Genomic DNA, 20,078 nt, shown 5'->3' with positions numbered 1-20,078 from the left:
AAAGAAGCAGTCATTCTGCGAGCTCCGGAACTTAAAATTTTAAGGTAGGGAAGGCATTGCCAAATAATATAATAATAGCAATCAGTTGCAAAAGGCAGCTTTGCTTGGAGCAGCTTACAACCTGCCTCCATATCTATCTATGCTGGGTTCTTGGGAAGGACTTGCGGGTGGATAAAAAAGGCCAAATCCAGCCTGAACATCTGGCTTGACTCTGCGCCTGACTGTCCCTGTCTGTCCGTTGCAAAAGGCAGCTTGACTGGGAACTGCTTCCATCATGCAAGGGTATCTTTTGACGCCGCAAAACATCCACCTGTGACTACACCAGGTCCTAGGTGAATAGAAAGGGCCAAATCCAGTCTGAACATCTGGCTGACTGTGCAGCCGACTGTCCTAATAAGCAAAAGAAAGCAAAAGCAATAGGTGCCTTGGGTATAACCCCAAAACATCTGGAGCACCACTTTAATACCATCGGCATTGATGCAATCCCCATCGGTCAATTGCAAAAGGCAGCTTGACTTGCAACAGCTGACATCCTGCAACGGTACCTCTTAGCGCCATCAAGCAACAGCATCTACCTGTCCCAGGTCCTTGGGAGAGATAAGTAGACCAAAATTCCAAATCCAGCCTAAACATCTGGCTGACTGTGCGACCGAGCACCATCGTAATAAGATCCTTATTGGAAGGGAAATGAGATTCCATCTGTACATGCAAGGGTCAGGTCTGCAGACTGGGCTAGTAAGAAATGGAGTTGTGGGAGACTTTCTGAGACCCCAAGATTCCTGAGCTACAGATATTTTTTTTGTATTAGAAATGGAGATAACGAGGGGTTTTCAGTATAGCATAGGAAAAAAAGTAAGAGAGGATGGATTGCTGGCTGGCTGGGATGTTATAGTGTTAGTGTATGAGCCCAAGCTCAAGTCTTCTTGGGAGTGAGAATGATACAAAACTGTCAGTCTGCATTGGTTATTTTGCAACTGCTGCTAATCGCAAACAAGTTCCTGTCCTGAGGAGCTGATCTTAATTTAGCAGGCAAGGGAAGGAAGTGAGGAAGAGCAAAAGGAACATGAAATCAATGCAGGCAAAAAAAAGCAGTTACATTCTGCTTTATTCTTTGGCTGAATGTGAATATCCCGAGGAGAGAAGGCTGTCTTATCTGGAAAGAAGGAAATAGTTGTAGGTCGGGTTCTGGGAAGTTGAGATATTGGAGAACTGGAAATTTGGCTTCAGATCAAACTTTAGATGCCATGAAAGGTTTGATAAGAATCTGCATTAAAGGCCTTGGATTAATGATGTGGCCTGGAAATTTATTTCTTTATTTCAATTTTATAAGCCACCGTAGTCAAATAGGCTGATTTGATATGCCAAGACTTTTTCACTTGTATTGAAGTTGCAGATCGTTGGGATGAATGTTTCAACTGTGGGTTTTAGAAGGCAGGGACTTTCTTAGGGTGGCACATATTATTGAGGAAAAATGCATGTTTCAATGTTTATGGGTATGCTTGTTTGCACATCTGTTTCTTTATATTGTTATATACGTTTTAAACATTTGAGCTAAGGTATGCTTGGCATGGGAGGAAAAATCAGTTCTTCTGCCTATAGCCAGCTGCCCTGTATGTTTTAGCCAGATAACATGGATGGGATTTTTTTTCTATTTTATGTTAATTGTTTGGTCCTGATATGTGCAACTATTACGCTTATAATAGTCTAATGCCTTCCTCAAACTTAGCAGCTTTAAGACTTGTGGACTTCAACTCCCAGAATTCTCCAGCCAGCTATGTTTGAAGATCTCTGATCTGATGCACATCAGGTCTTGGACTGTAATAGATTTTTGGTTCATTCATAAACTTAATGTGTTGTTTCAGTATTAAAGCTGTGTAGATGATATACTAATATAGCTGATGTGTAACAGTTGAAATGAGAATGTTAAAAAATAAGAAGAGGCCGCTTAAATACTGTATTTGAGGAATTGGGTCTAGTAAAATTAGAAAGTTTTCCAAGGATAGAAGATGTAACCATCACGTTATAAGCTAAAGAATGATTTCTGAATTTTGGCAAGCTTTTAGGCCAGTGTTTTTAAGTATCTTTACAACATTATGCTGGATAGTTTGGTTGCTAAAAAAAATTAGTGGAAGTTGAGGGGCCAACAGCAAAATGGCATGCCAGTTAAAATGTGCTTTTTTGAATCCTATGGAGTGCATTGAAAAAATAAAACAATCGGAGACCTAATTAGCAAATAATTAGCTAGTACAGTAGCTAATAACCTATTTCATATGCATGAACTGGAGCAAGAATGCTGCAGAGAGGTGAAGCATGGTAGGTCAGTCAGTGTGTTGAAGGGAGCTCACCAGTTCATGTGACTTGAAATAATGTTTTTGTTGTTTCCTCTTTTTCCTTTCTTTAGAATATTGAGCAACAACTTAAATGTTTATGCTTTACTCCTTGCCTCCCTGAAGATAAGATAGCAATCTGTTTTCAAACTGGGAAAGTTTTCAAGAAGGCACACTTTTCACAGAATCACACAATTGTCAATGCAAAATATTTCCATTTTAAAATGTAAGGCTGCCAGCTATCGCATCTTTTTGGGCAGCCACGAGTCAAATGATGCCCTGGGTGCCATGATGTCATTAATAAACTTGTAATTCATGTAATGATATTATGATGCCCTGTACTAAGTCCCTACACAATGTGAATACAGCCCAACCAAACCATCATCACTTCCTGTAGCTTTATTTTGATTGACTAAGACTCTCTCTTAATTTTATCTCAATGATCATGATAGAAACCTTGATGTGATCAGATAATACTTGACTATAATTATTGCTATGACGTTAATACTTGGTGAAGAGCCTCTTGTTGAAGTTACTTGTCCTTAGGAGCTATCTGTTAAAGCTAAGGAAGGAGCATAAATATAGTATGGGCCAGCATTTCTCAACCTATGGCGACTTTAAGATCTGTGGACTTCAACTCCCAGAATTCCCCAGCCAGCACAGCTCTGGGAGTTGAAATTCACAGATCTTAAAGTCACCAAGGTCAAGAAATGCTGGTATTTGCTAATGATTTAGCCACCTAAAGTCACTTCTTTGGCAATAGGTGGCCATATAAATATGATAAAATATTTAATATCCATTTTCTAATCAAAGTTCAATCATCTGTATTAAATCTTAAAGATGCTAGTTAACCCAGTGCAAATAATTAAGAGAAAATATGGGTAGTGAATAATGCATTAAATCAGTACAGCACTATAAATCATTCATAGAGATAGAATATAAACTCTTAATACCCAAATTTTGGATGTGGCACAACTCCATATATGAAAGTTGTTCCACAATGGTTTTCAATTGAAATTAAATTTGGGAAATGAATTATTTATTTTAGCAATCGAGACTGGAGTGATATATCAGCAATAAAACATCTTACTTATATAGCTGTTCTACTATTTGAAATAAATTTGGTACTCTTTAAAATCTTACTGCTGCATCTCTATAACTACACACTCTGCTTCCATTGAATTATACGGTTTTGGGTTAGAAATCATGAGTTTAGGATTGCTAAGGTTCTGTGACAAAAATGAACTTTAATACAACTATTAAAGTTATAACTACTGATACTGAATAGCTGTTCTTAAATTGCTTTAAGAGAAAATTGGATTTTATGTTCTACCCTTTGAAAGTAAGTAATTGAACTAAATGATAGCTAATACTAATGAAAGGTAATATGTCCTTACTTTTCTGATTTGTTAACTTTTCACAGGAGATGGTTATTTTTGGTATTTGTTTCCTAGAAGTCATGAGAATTCATGTATGATGAATAGTAATTAGATTTATGGCGTCTGTGGCATATTTCCATTTCCCATTATTTCTGACGCAGGAACATGATTTTTCGTTGCTTTTGATTTCCTAGATAATGCTGTTGTCAGTGAATCATCTTCACTTTGAGCTATTCAGAATATAGAATGGCTTTACAAAAATAAAATGCATTTTTGTTCTATACTTTAGCACATGTTTACATGGTTTTAAAGGTTTTTTAATGAAAACATGATCAAACTTGAGCTGAAGTATTATCCATAGTTGTTTTGATTGCATTGTGCCCTTTCTTTGTTAGCCTATTTAAGAAATTTATATAATGGTATCTTGGAGCACTTTGTTCTTTACATTTTAAACTCTGGATCTTTAAACCATATACAAGTTATTATTCTGGAGGTTTTAACAAATCCAGAGTCACATTGGATTGCAGGGAGTTGTGCAGTGGCTTGGAGTTATTTGAATTTTAGTCACAATGTGCATATTTTTAAAAGAAAAATGCAGACTACATCTGAGGAATGAGGTGAACGATAAATCTTATTGAGAAGTGATAGCTAAAAAATTGGTCATTACAAAAGCTGGCCAAGCCCATACTTCTTTTCTTTTTCTTTTATTAGATTTATATTGGGACTTGGGAGTCTTGTTAAAATCCATTGATATGAAAAATGTAGCTGTTAAATACGCATTGTAATTGATGGTTTCCCAAAATGTAGCAGTCCCAAGGGAGTTTATTTTTCTTGAATGTTGATTTATTGTTTGAGAATCTTCCAGGCAGATTATTCTTTTAGTTGGGGAAGGCAGCTGCGGAATTCTGGGAGTTGAAGTCTACATATCTAAAAGCTATCAAGGTTCAGAAACATTGCTCTACCTAGCTCCTAAGGAAAGATTTGTAGAATTAGAACAGAATAATGCGATATTTTGGATGCACAATACCCTTGCTTGTATTAAACAGACTGGTCAGCTAAAGCTACAGCTGATAAAAATAACTGATTCGCTGTTTCCATAGCCCATTTCCTTTTTGATAGTTTAGGTGCCAAATCCTATCTGTGCTTTAAGATTATTCTCATTAGCCTTCTAGTATTTGCAATTTAGCAGAGGTCTACATACAGTAGCTCCTTCTTCCCCCATCCCAGATTTAGCACATTGTGTCAAATAGCAAAACACGATCTCTTGCAGTAAAATCAAAGGCTGTTGTTTCATCAGGTCTTTTTTAAAAAAACTTATTGAGCATCAGAAAGTTTCAGTGTTACATATCGAAGAACCGTTCACCCTAAGAGGAGCTTTGCAAAATATTCCAGTGGTCACACACCCTCTGCTCAGCTGCAGTTCCTTGGTCTTCCTCCCTCTCCTGTTCCAAGTGTTGCTATAACCTGTTTATTTATTTATTTGTCGCATTTCTATGATGCCCAACTCCCTGGGGACTCTGGGCGGCTTACAATAAAAAATAATGCAAACAATATACCATAAAAGTTGTTTTAAAAAAACATTAAAAACCCATACACTCCATTCATGGCCGGATCTCGCAAGATTGCAGCAGCGAGATCAACGGCCCCAGGCCTGCCGGAAAAGCCAGGTCTTCACCGCTTTCTGGAAGGCCAATAGGGTGGGGACGGTCCGGACCTCAGGAGGTAACTGGTTCCAGAGAGCCAGGGCAGCCACAGAGAAGGCCCTCCCCTGCGCGCCTGCCAGCCGACATTGTTTAGCTGACAGGATCCGGAGGAGACCAACTCTGTGGGAATCTTACCGGTCTTTGGGAGCTATGCGGTAGAAGGCGGTCTCGAAGAGCTGTTGAGCTTTGTAGAGTTACAATAATGCCATGTGTAGGTTAGCAGATCCTTGGACAAAGGTATCAGTGCCCCGTTCCTTCTCCTCCTCCGATGATTCTGGGTCATGAACCCTTACAGAGAGCTGAGTAAAAACATGGTGACTGTCACCCACCAAAGTGCTCCATTGATAATTGGGTTAGAAATCTAACTTTGCTAAGACCCCACTCGTGAAGCGGACAGAGGAAGTCCAGAAGCTAGTACATTTCTCTCTTAAGTGAAACCTTTTTCTTGGTGTCACTATTTTGGTGCTTTGTGCACACAGTCTCGAAAAAGCTGATGATGGAATAGGAGTAACTTCGACAACTTTTAAATAGCATCTTAATTAATGTCTTTGTGGGAGAAGTTTCTGTGGCAGAAGGGTAGGCTACACCACAGACGTCTCGCCTCGAGTTTTGAGATTAGTATGCGGTGTGGCCTGAACAAGAACTTTTTGCAGGTTTAAAATTTGTGAATCGGAGTTCGTAACTTGTAGGTTCAGCCTCTCACTCGTCACGTTTTTGAGACTTCATTAAAGCATGCTGTTATTGTGAGAATGCATTCTTAAATTTCAAAACAGTGCTGACCCTCCGGAAGGCATTTTTACATTTGATTATGTTTGCTCTTTACACTTCTTAGGTTGTGCGTTTATGTCAGAACCCCAAGCTGGCACTAAAGAACAGTCCTCCCTACATTCTAGACCTCCTTCCCGACACCTACCAGCATCTGCGAACCATCCTGTCCTGCTACGAGGGAAAGATGGAGACTCTGGGAGAGAACGAATACTTCCGGGTGTTTATGGAAAACCTGATGAAGAAGACAAAACAAACCATCAGCCTCTTTAAGGAAGGAAAAGAAAGAATGTATGAAGAGAATTCCCAGCCTAGGTAATGCTGGCTTCTGCTGGAATTTATCCGTAATATTCTAGAGCACGCCTGAATCTGGGGAAGTCCCCTTGCTTCTTTCCAAATTCCTTGTCTTGGTATGCTTTTGTTTCAACTTTTGGTTTTCCCCTGAATTTTATGTTTCTCTGGCAGCTCAGCAGTTTGAGTTGGAGGTGCTGCTCTGCTCGTCTCATTTTCACTGAAATCTCCATGTCCATGCTTTAGTTTAAAACCACTTACATCTTGAAGCCGGGATTTGCAAGATAGATTATGTGCAAAAATGAGTCCGGTTGGTAAACTAGCTAATGCTCTGCAAAATTAGTAAAGAAATGCTGATATGGGGTCTCTCTGAGCTTGGTTGTTTTCCATTGTGGGTGGACACCCAACGAGAAGGCGTGTCTCAGGTAGGACCAACGCCCCTTTTCTTGCAGACGTGTCATTACCCAAACTAGGTAACAGTGCCAATGATGCTACCTAGTTTGGGTAATGACATGTCTGCAAGAAAACCACCAAGCTCGGAGTACACCAGGGACCCCTCAATTCAACCCTGAGCTACAAATATTCTCCTTTATTGAAATGCTGAGGTGCCCATGTAGTGCATAGGACTGTCCAAATAAAGTATCCACTAATACAATTAAATCACGTTAAGCAAGTACAGATGATGAATGTCTATGGAGATTCTCAGTCATCCAGGTCATGGTTGTCCCAAAAGTGCTTTTTCAAAAGGCAAGTGGACTTCGTTTTGCTTGAAGAGATTTCACTTCTCATCCAAGAAGGTCCTTCAGTTCCATTCAGGTCCATCATTCAGTTAGAACTGAAGAAGCTGCTTGGATGAGAAGCAAAATGTCTTCAAGCAAAACAAAGGAATTCCAGTTGCCTTTTGAAAAAGCACCTTTGGGTACAGACAATGGAAGTCAGGTCATAAGAGAATATATCTTTTAACTTTAGGCTAAAACGTGCCCTATTATTTTCTCTAGGCAACTTGGAGATGCATTCAATATCCAGAAGCTTTTCCATCTATTTATTCTAATCTTTTACCAGCCACCTTTTCTCTGTAGGCTCCTCAGAGAGAGCTCTATCAAAGAAATGCAGGGTTTTTTTTTATATATATACTTTGCAGGAGGAACAGGCAATTTCCAGCCTGCTTTGAAGAGTTGGCAGGTGGCCTTTTTCATCTTGCGGTGATTACATTTTTAAATTAGGGATTAAGCTTCCAGATGACAATGGGATTTTTGAGATGGAGGCGCTGCCTCTGAGTGTGGATTGATGCTGGAAGACACGTGGGAAGAGGTGGCAGGCCGAGCTGTGTTCATAAAAACCCATCTCTTAACGTTGATGTAGCATCCCAGCTGCCCTCCCCCCCCCCCGCCCAGTTCCCAACAGAGTGCTGAGACAATGTCAAATAATACTTTATAAATGGAGCATCTTTGCAACGCCGTTTGGGGCAATGCTCTAAATAAATAACCCCGGGGCTTCACGGTTACCGCAGCGCAAGCAATATTTTCCACTTCTGCACGGCCTACCTTCAGAATGAAGAAAGCATCAAGCCTTGTGGTTAGAGCCATAAATAGAGCTGGGTTCTCTCCACTGTTCTTTGAGCTTAGTTTCACTTTAAGCCAGAAGCACTTTCTGCTACTTGACGTGCAGAAGCTGATGTCCAGGGAAGGTTGGGCTAGTTTTATGTGGAGAATTTTGGTGTCTTCAAGACCTTGGAAGCTGTCAAACGACGTTTTCATGTATTTATTATTTTTTTTTTAAAAAAAAAGTCATAGTTAAGTCTTTTTTTTTTTTTTTTTTGTGGTATGTATGTCAGTTGCCATCTCTGGCTAGGATGCCAGGAATTCAATAAAGCCTTAGTTACCTCAAACGGCGTCAGTGAACAGTACAGAGTAAGTAGTTATGGTTAAGGGAGAGGAAGCCCTTTGATCATTGCTGTGAGTCATTTGTTGTGTACATTTGCAACTGGAGTAGGGTTTGTTCCTAAGACCCCCAGCCTTCCCTGTTGCTTACTTGAGCCAAGGATGAGACGCAAGAGACTGGAGAAAATATCTTGTTGGTACATTGCAAATGGTAAACACGGATCAGGGCTTGTTTTTTTAACAGCCAGTCTTATCCTCGGAGAGTTCTGCAATGGATTTGCCTGAATCCTAATCCCCTAGAGGGTCCTACTTGGTTTTGAACATGGGTTGTAAAAATTAATGTCTCAATCCTTGCTCGGAGGTCAAGATTTCAGCTGTTTTGTTTTGTTTTTTAATTTGATTTATATGCCGCCCTTCTCCGGAGACTCAGGGCGGCTTACAATGCGCTAAGCAATAGCCTTCATCCTTTTGTATATTTATACAAAGTCAGCTTATTGCCCCCACAAACTGGGTCCTCATTTCACCTACCTTAGAAAGGATGGAAGGCTGAGTCAACCTTGAGCCTGGCGAGATTCGAACCTGCAGTAATTGCAGGCAGCTGGTCTTAACAAGGCAGCTGTTGATGATAGGATTTCAGTGTAACATGGAGGACGGTACATTCTAAAGAAATGGTTTCTCGGGATTTGTAAATTCTCTCTCTCCCTCCACCCCCTTCGTTTTAAAATGAAAACATCACTTGGCATAGTGGGAGGTGATGAGCATTTAAAGCCAATAGTAGCCAATGTATTGAGCTCCTTGCCTAGTCCTGTGGTGAGACTGGGAAAAGGGGGGGGGGGGTTGGCTGTCTCTGCAAGATTTCATGCTTGTCTTTAGCTGTAGGGCCTAGAGGAACAAATCCATACAGGAAAAAGCTGCAGATATACCCAGTGTGTTTATATCTATAAAATATGGGCAGCTCCATGTAGGAAGGAAGCTGGTCTTATTCAGGCTTTTTTTCTTTTTGAAATATGCACGGCTATCGTGTTTAATGTACTCGAAGCATTAGACATCCCCCCCCCACCATTCAGAAGCAAGTCCGCTACTAATCATTTTGCTTCTTAATGTGCGGCTCTGGATCAGGAAAACACCATAAGGGGTTGTTGAGGCAGCCTGTCCGAAAACACCGCCTGCCCCTTCCTTCAAATTAACCATGCCCTCCAGGACGTAGCTGACTGGTATAACCAACTTCTGCATTTCAATTAGCGCTTCTTAGGGAAAGTTCCGAAGCTGCCCGTTGGGGGGGGTGGGAGAAATCGTTTTGCTTGCCAGATGGTCAGAAAGAAACGTGAAATGTTTGCTGCCTTAAGAATGAAGAAAATGTGGGTCTGTGGTACTCCGGCAAGAAATGGGCAAAACATGTCCCGTTGCCCGTTCTGCCGTCCCAGCTTTTCTTTTAAAATGGCTTGCAAAGGGTCTAAACACGATCACAAATGAAAAGTTGGGTGAGCCTTTACGGATGATCCATCTTTCCCAAACTTCCCGATGAATGGAACTTCAGTTGCCGTGAGCTCAAGATAACCATGGCTACTGGTGGTATAATCTGTATAATCGGTATAACCCAGCTTTGCTGGCTGGGGAATTCTGGGAGTTGAGTCCTCCAGGCTTAAAGTTGCCAAGGTTGGAAACCTCTGGTCTGGAGGAGATCAAGTTTGGAGGTTAGGATATAGAAGTGCTGTCTTAGATATCGAGGTAGAATGTGGGATTACGGTAGAAACAAATTGAGAGTTGGTTTTTAATGTTAAGGGACGTTCCATGGTTAAGTGTTTATTTTTATGCTGATTCATGTGCTCTGAATTTTATGCCAGTGCATTGGGGAATTAGTTCACGAAATCAGAGTGATGTTGGATAGTTCTTTACATAGGCACTTGATGGTGACACAGAACATAGAATAATAAGGGTTACCTGTATCTGTATGAAATTTATACCCTCCGTTTAGTTTCCTGTACTTCTCTAGAAAAGCCACATATTCTATGCTGCTGTTTGGAGCAAAGTAGAACTTCAAATTGTGTGTTGGAAAGCTGACTTGAGAGTAGTTGCGCATTATTTTTTATTTTTTTTTTACAAAGTTGATTATGATCTGAAGCTGCAGGAAGTGTATACATGTCAACATAGGATTTTTAAATAGGACCGCTCAGCATTCCTGAGAGGTGAATTCACAGTAGTTGGAGCTTGCATGCAATATGCTGTTATTGGAAGGGCCAGGCACCAATTTAACCAACTTGGTGGGACCTGTTAGTTGGATCAGAGACGAAAAGCACACAACTCCCAGGTGGCATCATTCTGCTGAGGCCTGAGTGTTTAAAAAATGCACTGTCTCCATATTTGATGCTTCATTGTGAAAGTAGACCTTAACGTCTTACGGTGGAGCAAAGTTCCAAAGTTAAAGCTTCAGTAAATGTTTATGGTAAAATTACAAGCTCCAACTAGTTACTTTCCATCCACTCGTCATACTTAACGGCTACTTCATTCCACTTCTCAAACTGGTCCACAGACCAGGGTTGGGGGCTCCTGGATTAGACGACCTTCTAATTTGTCAAGAAAAGCTCACTAAATGAATTCCCCCAATACTTTTTCCTCGAGAGATCCAATGCCCTCCTAACCTAATTCTCCCACCTAGTTAACTGCCTGTCAAAGGCCGACGCTTAAGATTCATTTATCGGATTCAAGTCGCAGTTGCATCAAGCAAGCACAGGATACTGAGATAGCATCACAAAGCTGGCCGTTGCATGCAGGATTATCGAGTCCTTTCCAGATGTAGCGATCCATAGCTTGAGATGGAAGAATCCATCCAAATGCCTTCCATTGTGGTGTCCATTGCCCTGTTATGTGGGTGGTGCCCTGTTTACTTTCTCGGTATGAGGGCAAACCTGTAGCCTGCCCTCCTGATTGGAGAGACTGGGCTTTCCCTTCTAAACATCTCAGCATCTTTATCAGTCTGTGAATTGAACCCTTCCGCCCCTGAGCCAGCACATCTGGCTTCCCTGGAAAAAAAAAGGGGGGCTGGGGGGGAAACTGGTGTGTGTTTAAAGCTAATAAGGATCAGTAGAAACAACAATAATTTACCTTTCTGTGGGGGCAGCAGACTTGTTTCCTCTCATCCGTCTTTTGAGTTTGGACATTTTGAATAAACAGCGATTGCGGGGACCAGATTTGCTTATGCAAGCTGTCCCCAGGTACATCTTCAGTCTTCCTCACCAAACGTAAACAAGGAAGCATCGTTGTTATTTTTAGGCAGGATATTTATATTTTTTCAGAGCTCTCTTCTCTTCTCTCGTGCTTTTAAGCCCATTCATAACATTTGTATTTATTAAGAGCTCAAAAAACACTCCTCTTGTTTTGTTTTGTTATGCTTCGTTTTGTTTACCCAATCCGCAGTCTTCCAACTTGTAGCCTGTCTTTTGTAACATGCAATCATTTTGTCAAAACACCATTTGTTTACTTACATTAGCAGTCTGATTTCTGCAAGGAATTTTATTCTAATCATAAGGCGGTGCGAATGCATAGATTTTTCAGGGCTAAGGTGGAAATAGTAATAGCGTGTTTAATTTGAATTTAATATGCGTTCTGCTAGAGTTGCTTTTAAATTTGCCGACGATATTCGCTCTTCTCTTAGGGAAGTACAGGTAGTCCTGGAGCTACAGCCACAATTGGGCCCAAAATTGGGGGTGCTACAATGGTCATAAGCAAGGGTCCCCAAACTTTGCAGCTTTAAGACTTGTGGACATAATTCTGGGAGAATTCTGGGAGTTGAAGTCCACAAGCCTTAAAGCTGCCAAGTCTGAAGACCTCTGGTCATAAGTGTTAAAAACAGTCATGAGTCACTTTTTAAAGTGCCGTTATATCTTTGAATGGTTACTAAATGAACTCTTGCAAGTCAAGGTCTTACCTGTATATAATAACATCTGGCAAATTCCTTAGGCTCTCCTCTGGAATATTGTAGAAGATCACGAACCTTACTTGGTGCCCTAAAATATAAATGGCATGCCAATATTCCTTTAGTCTGTCATGTACTGTAGCTGCTACATATTTTTTTAAAAAACGTTACGCCCAGAAGAGAGAAATTCTATGAAGCGTTTACAGACTGTTTCAGTGTAGATTGTTATGCATGTTTTCCCTTCCTTAATTTAGTTTCTGCTTGTCATGAGTGGAATTAGCAGAAAGGGAAAGGTTCCCCTCGCACATATGTGCTATAGTCGTTCCCGACTCTAGGGGGCGGTGCTCATCTCTGTTTCTAAGATGAAGAGCCAGCGCTGTCCGAAGACGTCTCCGTGGTCATGTGGCCGGCATGACTCAATGCCAAAGGCGCACGGAACGCTGTTCCCTTCCCACCAAAGGTGGTCCCTATTTTTCTACTTGCATTTTTTTTTACGTGCTTTCGAACTGCTAGGTTGGCAGAAGCTGGGACAAGTAATGGGAGCTCACCCCATTACGTGGTGCTGGGATTCGAACCGCTGAACTGCCGACCTTTCGATCGACAATCTCAGCGTCTTAGCCACTGAGCCACCGCATCCCTTGGAATTAGCAGTATATGGTAGTAATTGCTGAGAGATTTCCTAGTGCTTTTCTACTTGAAGCTGCCTTGTATTCCAGAGAGTTTAGGCTATCTGGCTCTCCCTTCCCCCAAATAATCTGAGAATCTTGCTTAATCTGGATTTGTAATGATTGTCCTGATGCATCATTTCAGGAAAGGTGAGGCAAGGCAGGCATGTTTTCTCTGCAGAGGCACCAACTTGATTGAGGGCATGCTTTTTTTTTCCCTGCTGAATGTAAAAAGCTCAGTTAAATGGACTAAAAACCTCAGAAGAACTCCTGGGAAGTTCTGGAGGAGCTAGTTGGATGCGTCAAAGGATGGTTTTAAAGATTTACGAAGGGTGCAGAGAAGGATGGAGTGGGTTGACATCCCAGTGACTTTCTGCAAGGCAAGCCGTTATGGTAGAATGTTTTTTTATCCAGCAAACAGGAAGCCGGAAAAGAACAGCCTTCTGCAGGTCAGAGGCAAAAGCAGCAGAAAACTGAACTCAGGAAAATGAGGCCCTGCTAAAGGCTGCAGTGGGGCTGAGAGCTTGGCTGACCTCTTGACTTTTTTTGCAGGGTATCTAGAGCCAGAAAGTAATGAAGAACTGAAGAGGAGAGCCAAGCAGAGAAAAAAGTGGAAAAAAAAACACAGAATTGCTTTGATGTGGCATATTTAATAGGGTGTTAATTTTCCTTTTTAATTCTGGCGTCTGGTTAAGCTAGGTTGTCTTCGGGAGTTGATGCACGAAGTCTCAACTCCACCTCCTTGGATGGGAGACTCACCACTCTGGCCCAGAGCCAAGACTCGTATCTCACCAGCCGCCTTTCGCGTCGTATTTTTAGACCGTCCAGAGTGATTGGCTACCTAGAAGCATTCGCTTCCCTCGCTTCTTTCCGAACTCTTCCCTCATGGGAATCTCACAGGCGTTCTTTGGTTCTCTGGGAGGTCCCCCTTGAGAAAGTAATATTAATTAGAAAGTGAGAATGGTGCCAAAACAGTGGTTGATAAGGAAAAAAATAATCCGGAATAAACACTCTCACGGCTAACTGCCTGAAAATTAAAACAGGAGGAATTCCATCACAGCTACAGTCCACTCAACAGATAAAAGTGCTCTCTTCTGCTGCTGCTCTTGTGTAGATGTCTGCTCCTTCTCGGTTTAAGATCTAGAACTGGGATGGTGAACCTATGGGCACATGTGCCCACAGGTGGCATGCTGAGCCATATCGGTGGGCACATGAGCTCAGTTCTGGCGTGCATGCGTGTGCCGGCCAACTGATTTTCGGGCCTTCTGGGCCCACTGGAAGTCGGGGAAACAGGCCATTTCCAGCCTCTGGGGGGGTGGGAAAGGCTGTTTTCTCCCACCCCAGCTCCTAGAAAGGCTCTAGAGCCTGGGGAGAGTGAAAAACGGGCCTTCCGGTCCTACCAGAAGTCGGCAAATGGGCCATTTCCAGCGTCTGGTGTGGGGGAGTCCGTTTTCACGATCCCCAGGCTCCTAGAAAGGCTCTGGTGCCTGGGGAGGGCGAAAAACGGGCCTACTGGGCCATCGCGTGCCAAAAGCAGGTGGGTCGTGCACGCATTCACGGGGGGGGGGGGGCATAGAATTATGGGTGTAGGCATGTGCGCAGGTGCCCCCCCCAGCTCCCCCTGCTTTTGGCACCCGATGGCAAAAAGGTTAGCCGTTACTGATCTAGAAGGTGCCTCACATATCTTTGGTGCTTTATATAAGTTCTGTAAGTAAAAGGCCACATCGTGTTTAATTTATGCTGTCTGGTGTTTCTTCCAGGGGCTTTTTCCATTTGACATTTGAACATTTTATTTATGTTTTAAGCCCAACTTGGTCATGAATTCCAAACATAATTGATGCTTGTTCCTTCCTTTTTTCCTGGAACAAAAGAAGCCATCATCAGTCAGATTCTCATGAATTAGCCCAGAGATAATATTGCTTTAAGGCCAGCAAATACTGTGAGGACACTAGCAGAAGAGATCACCCTTGGGCAAAGAAAGGGGGGGCTTTAGGAATCTATAGGTTTGAGGGTCCTACCCATACTTTCCACGTGTATGGATAGGATAGATAGGATAGGATAGAATAGGATAGAATAGGATAGAATTCTTTATTGGCCAAGTGTGATTGGACACACAAGGAATTTGTCTTGGTGCATATGCTCTCAGTGTACATAAAAAGACAAGAATTCATAAGGTACAACACTTAATGATAGTCATAGGGTACAAATAAGCAATCAAATCATACTAGGAAACAATATAAACCATAAGGATACAGCAACAGGTTACAGTCATACAGTCATAAGTGGGAGGAGATGGGTGGTGGGAACGATGAGAAGATTAATAGTAGTGCAGACTTAGTAAATAGTTTGACAGTGTTGAGGGAATTATTTGTTTAGCCGAGTGATGGCGTTCAGGAAAAAACTGTCCTTGTGTCTAGTAGTTCTGGTGTGCAGTGCTCTATAGCGTCGTTTTGAGGGTAGGACTTGAAACAATTTATGTCCAGGATGTGAGGCGTCCTTGTTGATTAAAAGCACCCTGAGTATCTGTTCTCACTTCTTAAAGCCGAAGGGCAGTAAGAGTGAAGGAAGAATCTTATCCTCTGAATTTGGCTGTCATCTGGCACTGTTGATTAGACCAGTTACAGAGGAGCCTCCCTCTTGCTGACCGTGGGGGCTGATAATTTTCTAACAGAAGCAGTCCCCTCTGGACCCTAAATTTACCCTTTTCTTGTACACCTGTGTTGAGTAACCTGGGAGTATGTACTCAGAAGGTGACGGCTCTTGCACACTCAGTTATCCAAACCTTAATTTGCTTAATAAAGTGTACTTAAATCACAATTGGAATTCTTCTGAATGAAATGCTGTCTGGACTGATGGTTATTATATAACACTGATTGAAGGACTTGAAACTTCTAGCTGGGTCCTCATTTTTCTGCCTTACTTCAAAAGCATTTTAGCTGTCTTTTTATTGCACCTTCTGGCTAGGCAAATAAAACACCTGAAACGGCAAAGAGGGCTTGTAAAGTTCTGTAAAGCTAAATTTCCAAACTGCTGGGAACTAGAATCCATCGCTAGAAAAACCAACTCAGAATGTGACCTGAAAAATCAACGCTTCCAGTTTCTTCTTTCATTTTTTGGTTGCCGCTTTCCCATTTGATGGCACATTTGTTTGTTCGTTTAATTGATATGTCACTCGTCTCACTATCCTGGGGGGGCCCTCACAGTTACAAAGATGTGTTTTTCTGTCCTTGCAGGCGCAACCTGACCAAATTGTCCCTGATCTTCAGCCACATGCTGGCAGAACTGAAAGGCATATTTCCAAATGGACTCTTCCAAGGAGACACTTTCCGAATCACAAAGGCAGATGCAGCCGAGTTTTGGAGAAAAGCCTTTGAGGAGAAGTAAGTACAATTCCCAAAATAAGCTGCTAGGCTTCTGGCAGTTCTTCAGGCAACTCACAGCTGGAGTGCTTTGTCACTCGTGGTTTTCTGACATATGCGAGATGGAACCCCAAAGCTATTAGAACAGAGGTGTCAAACACAAGGCCCATGGGCCCGCAGGGCCACCCTGGAAAATGTAAGGGTCCCACCCATGTCGCTTTGGCCCGGACTACTCAATGCAAAGAGGAAACATGCCAGCAGTCTGGAGAGTGGTGTCGCTGGCCATGCCCACCCAGTTGGCCACCCCCCCCCCCAAGGTCAACCACAGCCCTGATGTAGCCCTCAATAAAATTGAGTTTGACACTCATGTACTAGACCCATGATGGCGAACCTATGGCACGTGTGTCACAGGTGGCACGCGGAGCCATATTAGTGGGCATGCCAGCTCAGCTCTGGGTCACATGCGCGCGCCGGCCAGCTGATTTTCGGGCCTTCTGGGCCCACCAGAAGTAGGGAAACAGGCTGTTACCTGCCTCTGGAGGGCCTGGGGGGGTGGGTGGGGAAGGCCCGTTTTTCTTTCTTACCTGGCTCCAGATCCTCTCTGTGTATCTGGGAAGGGCGAAAACAGCCTTTCCCACTCCCTTGGAGGCCCTACGGAGGCTGAAAGGGCCCATTTCCCCACTCCCGGTGGGACAGGAAGTGACGTTTTTTCCTGTCCCCAGCCTCCAGAGACTCCTAGAGAGGCTACTATAGATTCCTAGAGAGGCTCCTAGAGACTCCTAGAGAGGTTCTGGAGGCTGGGGACAGCAAAAAATGTCACTTCCTGTCCCACCGGGAGTTGGGAAATGGGCCCTTTCAGCCTCCGTAGGGCCTCCAAGGGAGTGGGAAAGGCTGTTTTCGCCCTTCCCAGATACACAGAGAGGATTTGGAACCAGGTAAGAAAGGAAAACGGGCCTACCAGGTCATCATGTGCCAGGAGCGGGAGGGGGGAGGGGGTTGCACACACATGCACGTGGGCACGTGCGTGCGCGACCCTCCCCCTTCCCCCCCCTCTCCTGGCATGCAATGGCAAAAAGGTTAGCCATCACTGTACTCGACTGTCAAGACTGGGTGAAGCCATTCAGGTGTTTCTTTGAAATTATCTGACCGTAGCCTCCACTCTTATAGGATTAAAATACACCCCCCCCCCACGACAATCTTCAGCCTTGCCCTTTCCTTGACAGAAGGTTTGACTTTGGGGAGAAAAATTGTTCATGGTTGATTTGTTGAGGAATTGATGTTTCACTTGGCCTCAAGAGGCTAGACTGCCATGACTTAAGATGTTTATCTCTGGAGATTAATTTTGATCGCATTCCAGATTCAAGTTTTTCCCATACGAAATACGCACGGCATATCTGCAAATTAAGGCTTATGAAATATGTGCTCTCATAACCTTGCCTGCAAGCAGTTGGTCTTCCTTCATGACTTCCTTCATTTAGTATCTCAGTACAGTTACTTAGATGTCAGAGATCTTGTTGAGATGCAGTTACGTGACATTCCTTTTATACTGCTGTTAACGTCAGTAGCTGCTTTAATCAGTTATTGGACAAATTATGACTGATGTTTGCTTTCAGTAATTGTACATTGTTTCTCTCAAAGCAGTTCAGTTTTGGACTGCATTTGTGTACTTCCATTCTTGTGGTTGTGAATCTATATGCATGGACAAAAGGCCCATTAACGTGGATGGTTTTAAGAGCAATTTATGGGAGACACTATAATGTCCAGTATCAGAAATGATGTGCGCTTTGAATATTTATGGCTAGGAAGCATGAGTGGGACAGTTGTTCAGCGACTTCCTAGAGCATAGCCATTTTAAGATGTATGGACTTCAACTCCCAGAAGACCCCAGCCAGCCGAGCGATAGAATCAATGTTCCAGATCAGTATTTCTCAACCTTGGCTACTTGAAGATGTGTAGACTTCAACTCCCAGAAGACCCCTGGGATTGGAAGCCCACACATCTTAAAATGGCTGAGGTTGGGAAACACTGTCCTATATGAAACTGATTGGCTGTTCTGGGAAAGAATAACCCAGGGTGAACTGAGTCTTTTGTTTGATTTAGCAGATGTTTTAAGTCCTTTTGATGCAAAAGAAATCATCCCAATATATATATATATGTGTATATGTATATATTATCCCACTGTTAGGACCATTGTCCCATGGAAAACCTTCCGCCAAGCCCTACATGAAGTCCACCCCATCAGTTCCGGCCTGGAAGCCATGGCATTGAAATCAACCATTGACCTGACATGCAACGATTACATTTCAGTGTTTGAATTTGATATTTTTACCCGTCTGTTTCAGGTAAGCTTTTTTCTTTTTTCTTGTTAAGCCATGATTTCCCCAAATACAGACGTTGGTTTGCCACTGAAACAGATTTCTCCTCTCCTCCTATCGAAATGGCCGATCTTCCTCTCCCTGACTTGTACAGCCTCCCAAATCTCTCTGGCTTATGCTGAACGTTAGGATTTCTGGGATCAGGAAGGATTGATAACTTGGCATGAGGGATAGCTTTGAAGAGAAGAAAATTGCCACGCCCCATTGGAATGCCATTAAATTCTCTGCTGCTCTTTTAAATGGAACCGTTAAAGTTGAGCGTTGCTGAAGTCAATTCACGGAGGGGATGTGACTGTATGGGAAGTGGAATGGAAGGGCTGTTTCCTTGTTGAAATAACTCCCTATCTTTTCACCCTCCCCCTCCCCTCCCCCAACCCAGCCCTGGTCATCTTTGCTCCGAAACTGGAATAGCCTTGCGGTGACTCATCCTGGCTACATGGCATTCCTGACCTATGATGAAGTCAAGGCCCGGCTCCAGAAGTTCATTCACAAACCTGGAAGGTGAGTGCTTCAAGGCACACTTTCTAACCTCCATTCGTGTTCTGGTTAAGCATTTTATATATCAAAAATAAGTGATACCAGGGACGTCCTAAATTTGAAACACCAAAAATTGACATTTGCAAGGTTAAGCATATTGGGGATTAATTTATTTGTCAGTCAAATTTAGATGGACATTCCTCAGTAGGAATGGTCCTGTAGGATAATCAAGCCAACTTTTAGAGCATCCGAGAAGTTAGGGACATTGTTAATGCACATTGAAAGAAGCATTCAGATAATTATAATTGCCAGGATTGGGGGGGGGGGGGGAGGAGATTTTCTGCTGAGATGTTATTCAAAAAAGGCTTCATATGTAGGAAGTTCAAGTTTGTCTTGTTCAGCTATCAGTGTATCTTCTTGTTGTTTTAGTTATATTTTTCGTCTGAGTTGTACACGACTTGGTCAGTGGGCCATTGGCTATGTCACTGCAGATGGAAACATCCTCCAGACAATTCCCCACAACAAACCTCTTTTTCAAGCACTGATTGATGGCTTCAGGGAAGGCTTGTAAGTGACTTCTTTTCGTGCCGTGTCCTAACTCTGGTTTGTTCTTTTTCCAGTCAAGGTGCCTCTGCAGGCAATCCTTGATTTATGATCACCGTTGAGCTCAGAATTTTGCTTGTGGGCCATTCTGATCATAAGTTGAATCACCATGTGCTGGACTTGACTTTTACAACAGTTGTTAACCGTCAGTCGTTAAGCAAATCAGATACTTGCAAATCATAATCCCACTTAACCACTGATCATTTCCCCCCCCCCCCCCAGTAAAAATGGCAGAAAGTCTCAAAATGCAAATGAGCGACCACGGCGGTGTGCAGCAGTTTTAAGGATGGTCCATAAATAACCTTTTTTGGGTCCATCATAATGTCAAATGCTTGTTAAGC

General features: G+C 42.7%; 1 protein-coding gene across 1 annotated transcript in view; it reads left to right on the top strand.

The window, feature by feature from the left end:
- Nucleotides 1-20,078, top strand: part of CBL (Cbl proto-oncogene) — a 39,885-nt gene that overhangs the window by 1,532 nt on the left and 18,275 nt on the right. Inside the window, 5 exon segments of the mRNA XM_070952514.1 lie at nucleotides 6,242-6,489; nucleotides 16,157-16,303; nucleotides 18,468-18,624; nucleotides 19,037-19,158; nucleotides 19,564-19,701. Coding sequence (XP_070808615.1) covers nucleotides 6,242-6,489; nucleotides 16,157-16,303; nucleotides 18,468-18,624; nucleotides 19,037-19,158; nucleotides 19,564-19,701 — 812 coding nt within the window.

The sequence above is a fragment of the Pituophis catenifer genome, unplaced genomic scaffold, assembly GCF_029215685.1.
Source record: "Pituophis catenifer annectens isolate HBS135680 unplaced genomic scaffold, rPitCat1.0.hap2 SCAF_12, whole genome shotgun sequence".
In the NCBI taxonomy this organism is placed as follows: Eukaryota; Metazoa; Chordata; class Lepidosauria; order Squamata; family Colubridae; genus Pituophis; species Pituophis catenifer.
The sequence above is the reverse complement of the archived record's forward strand: the minus strand, read 5'-3'. Positions and strand labels throughout refer to the sequence as shown.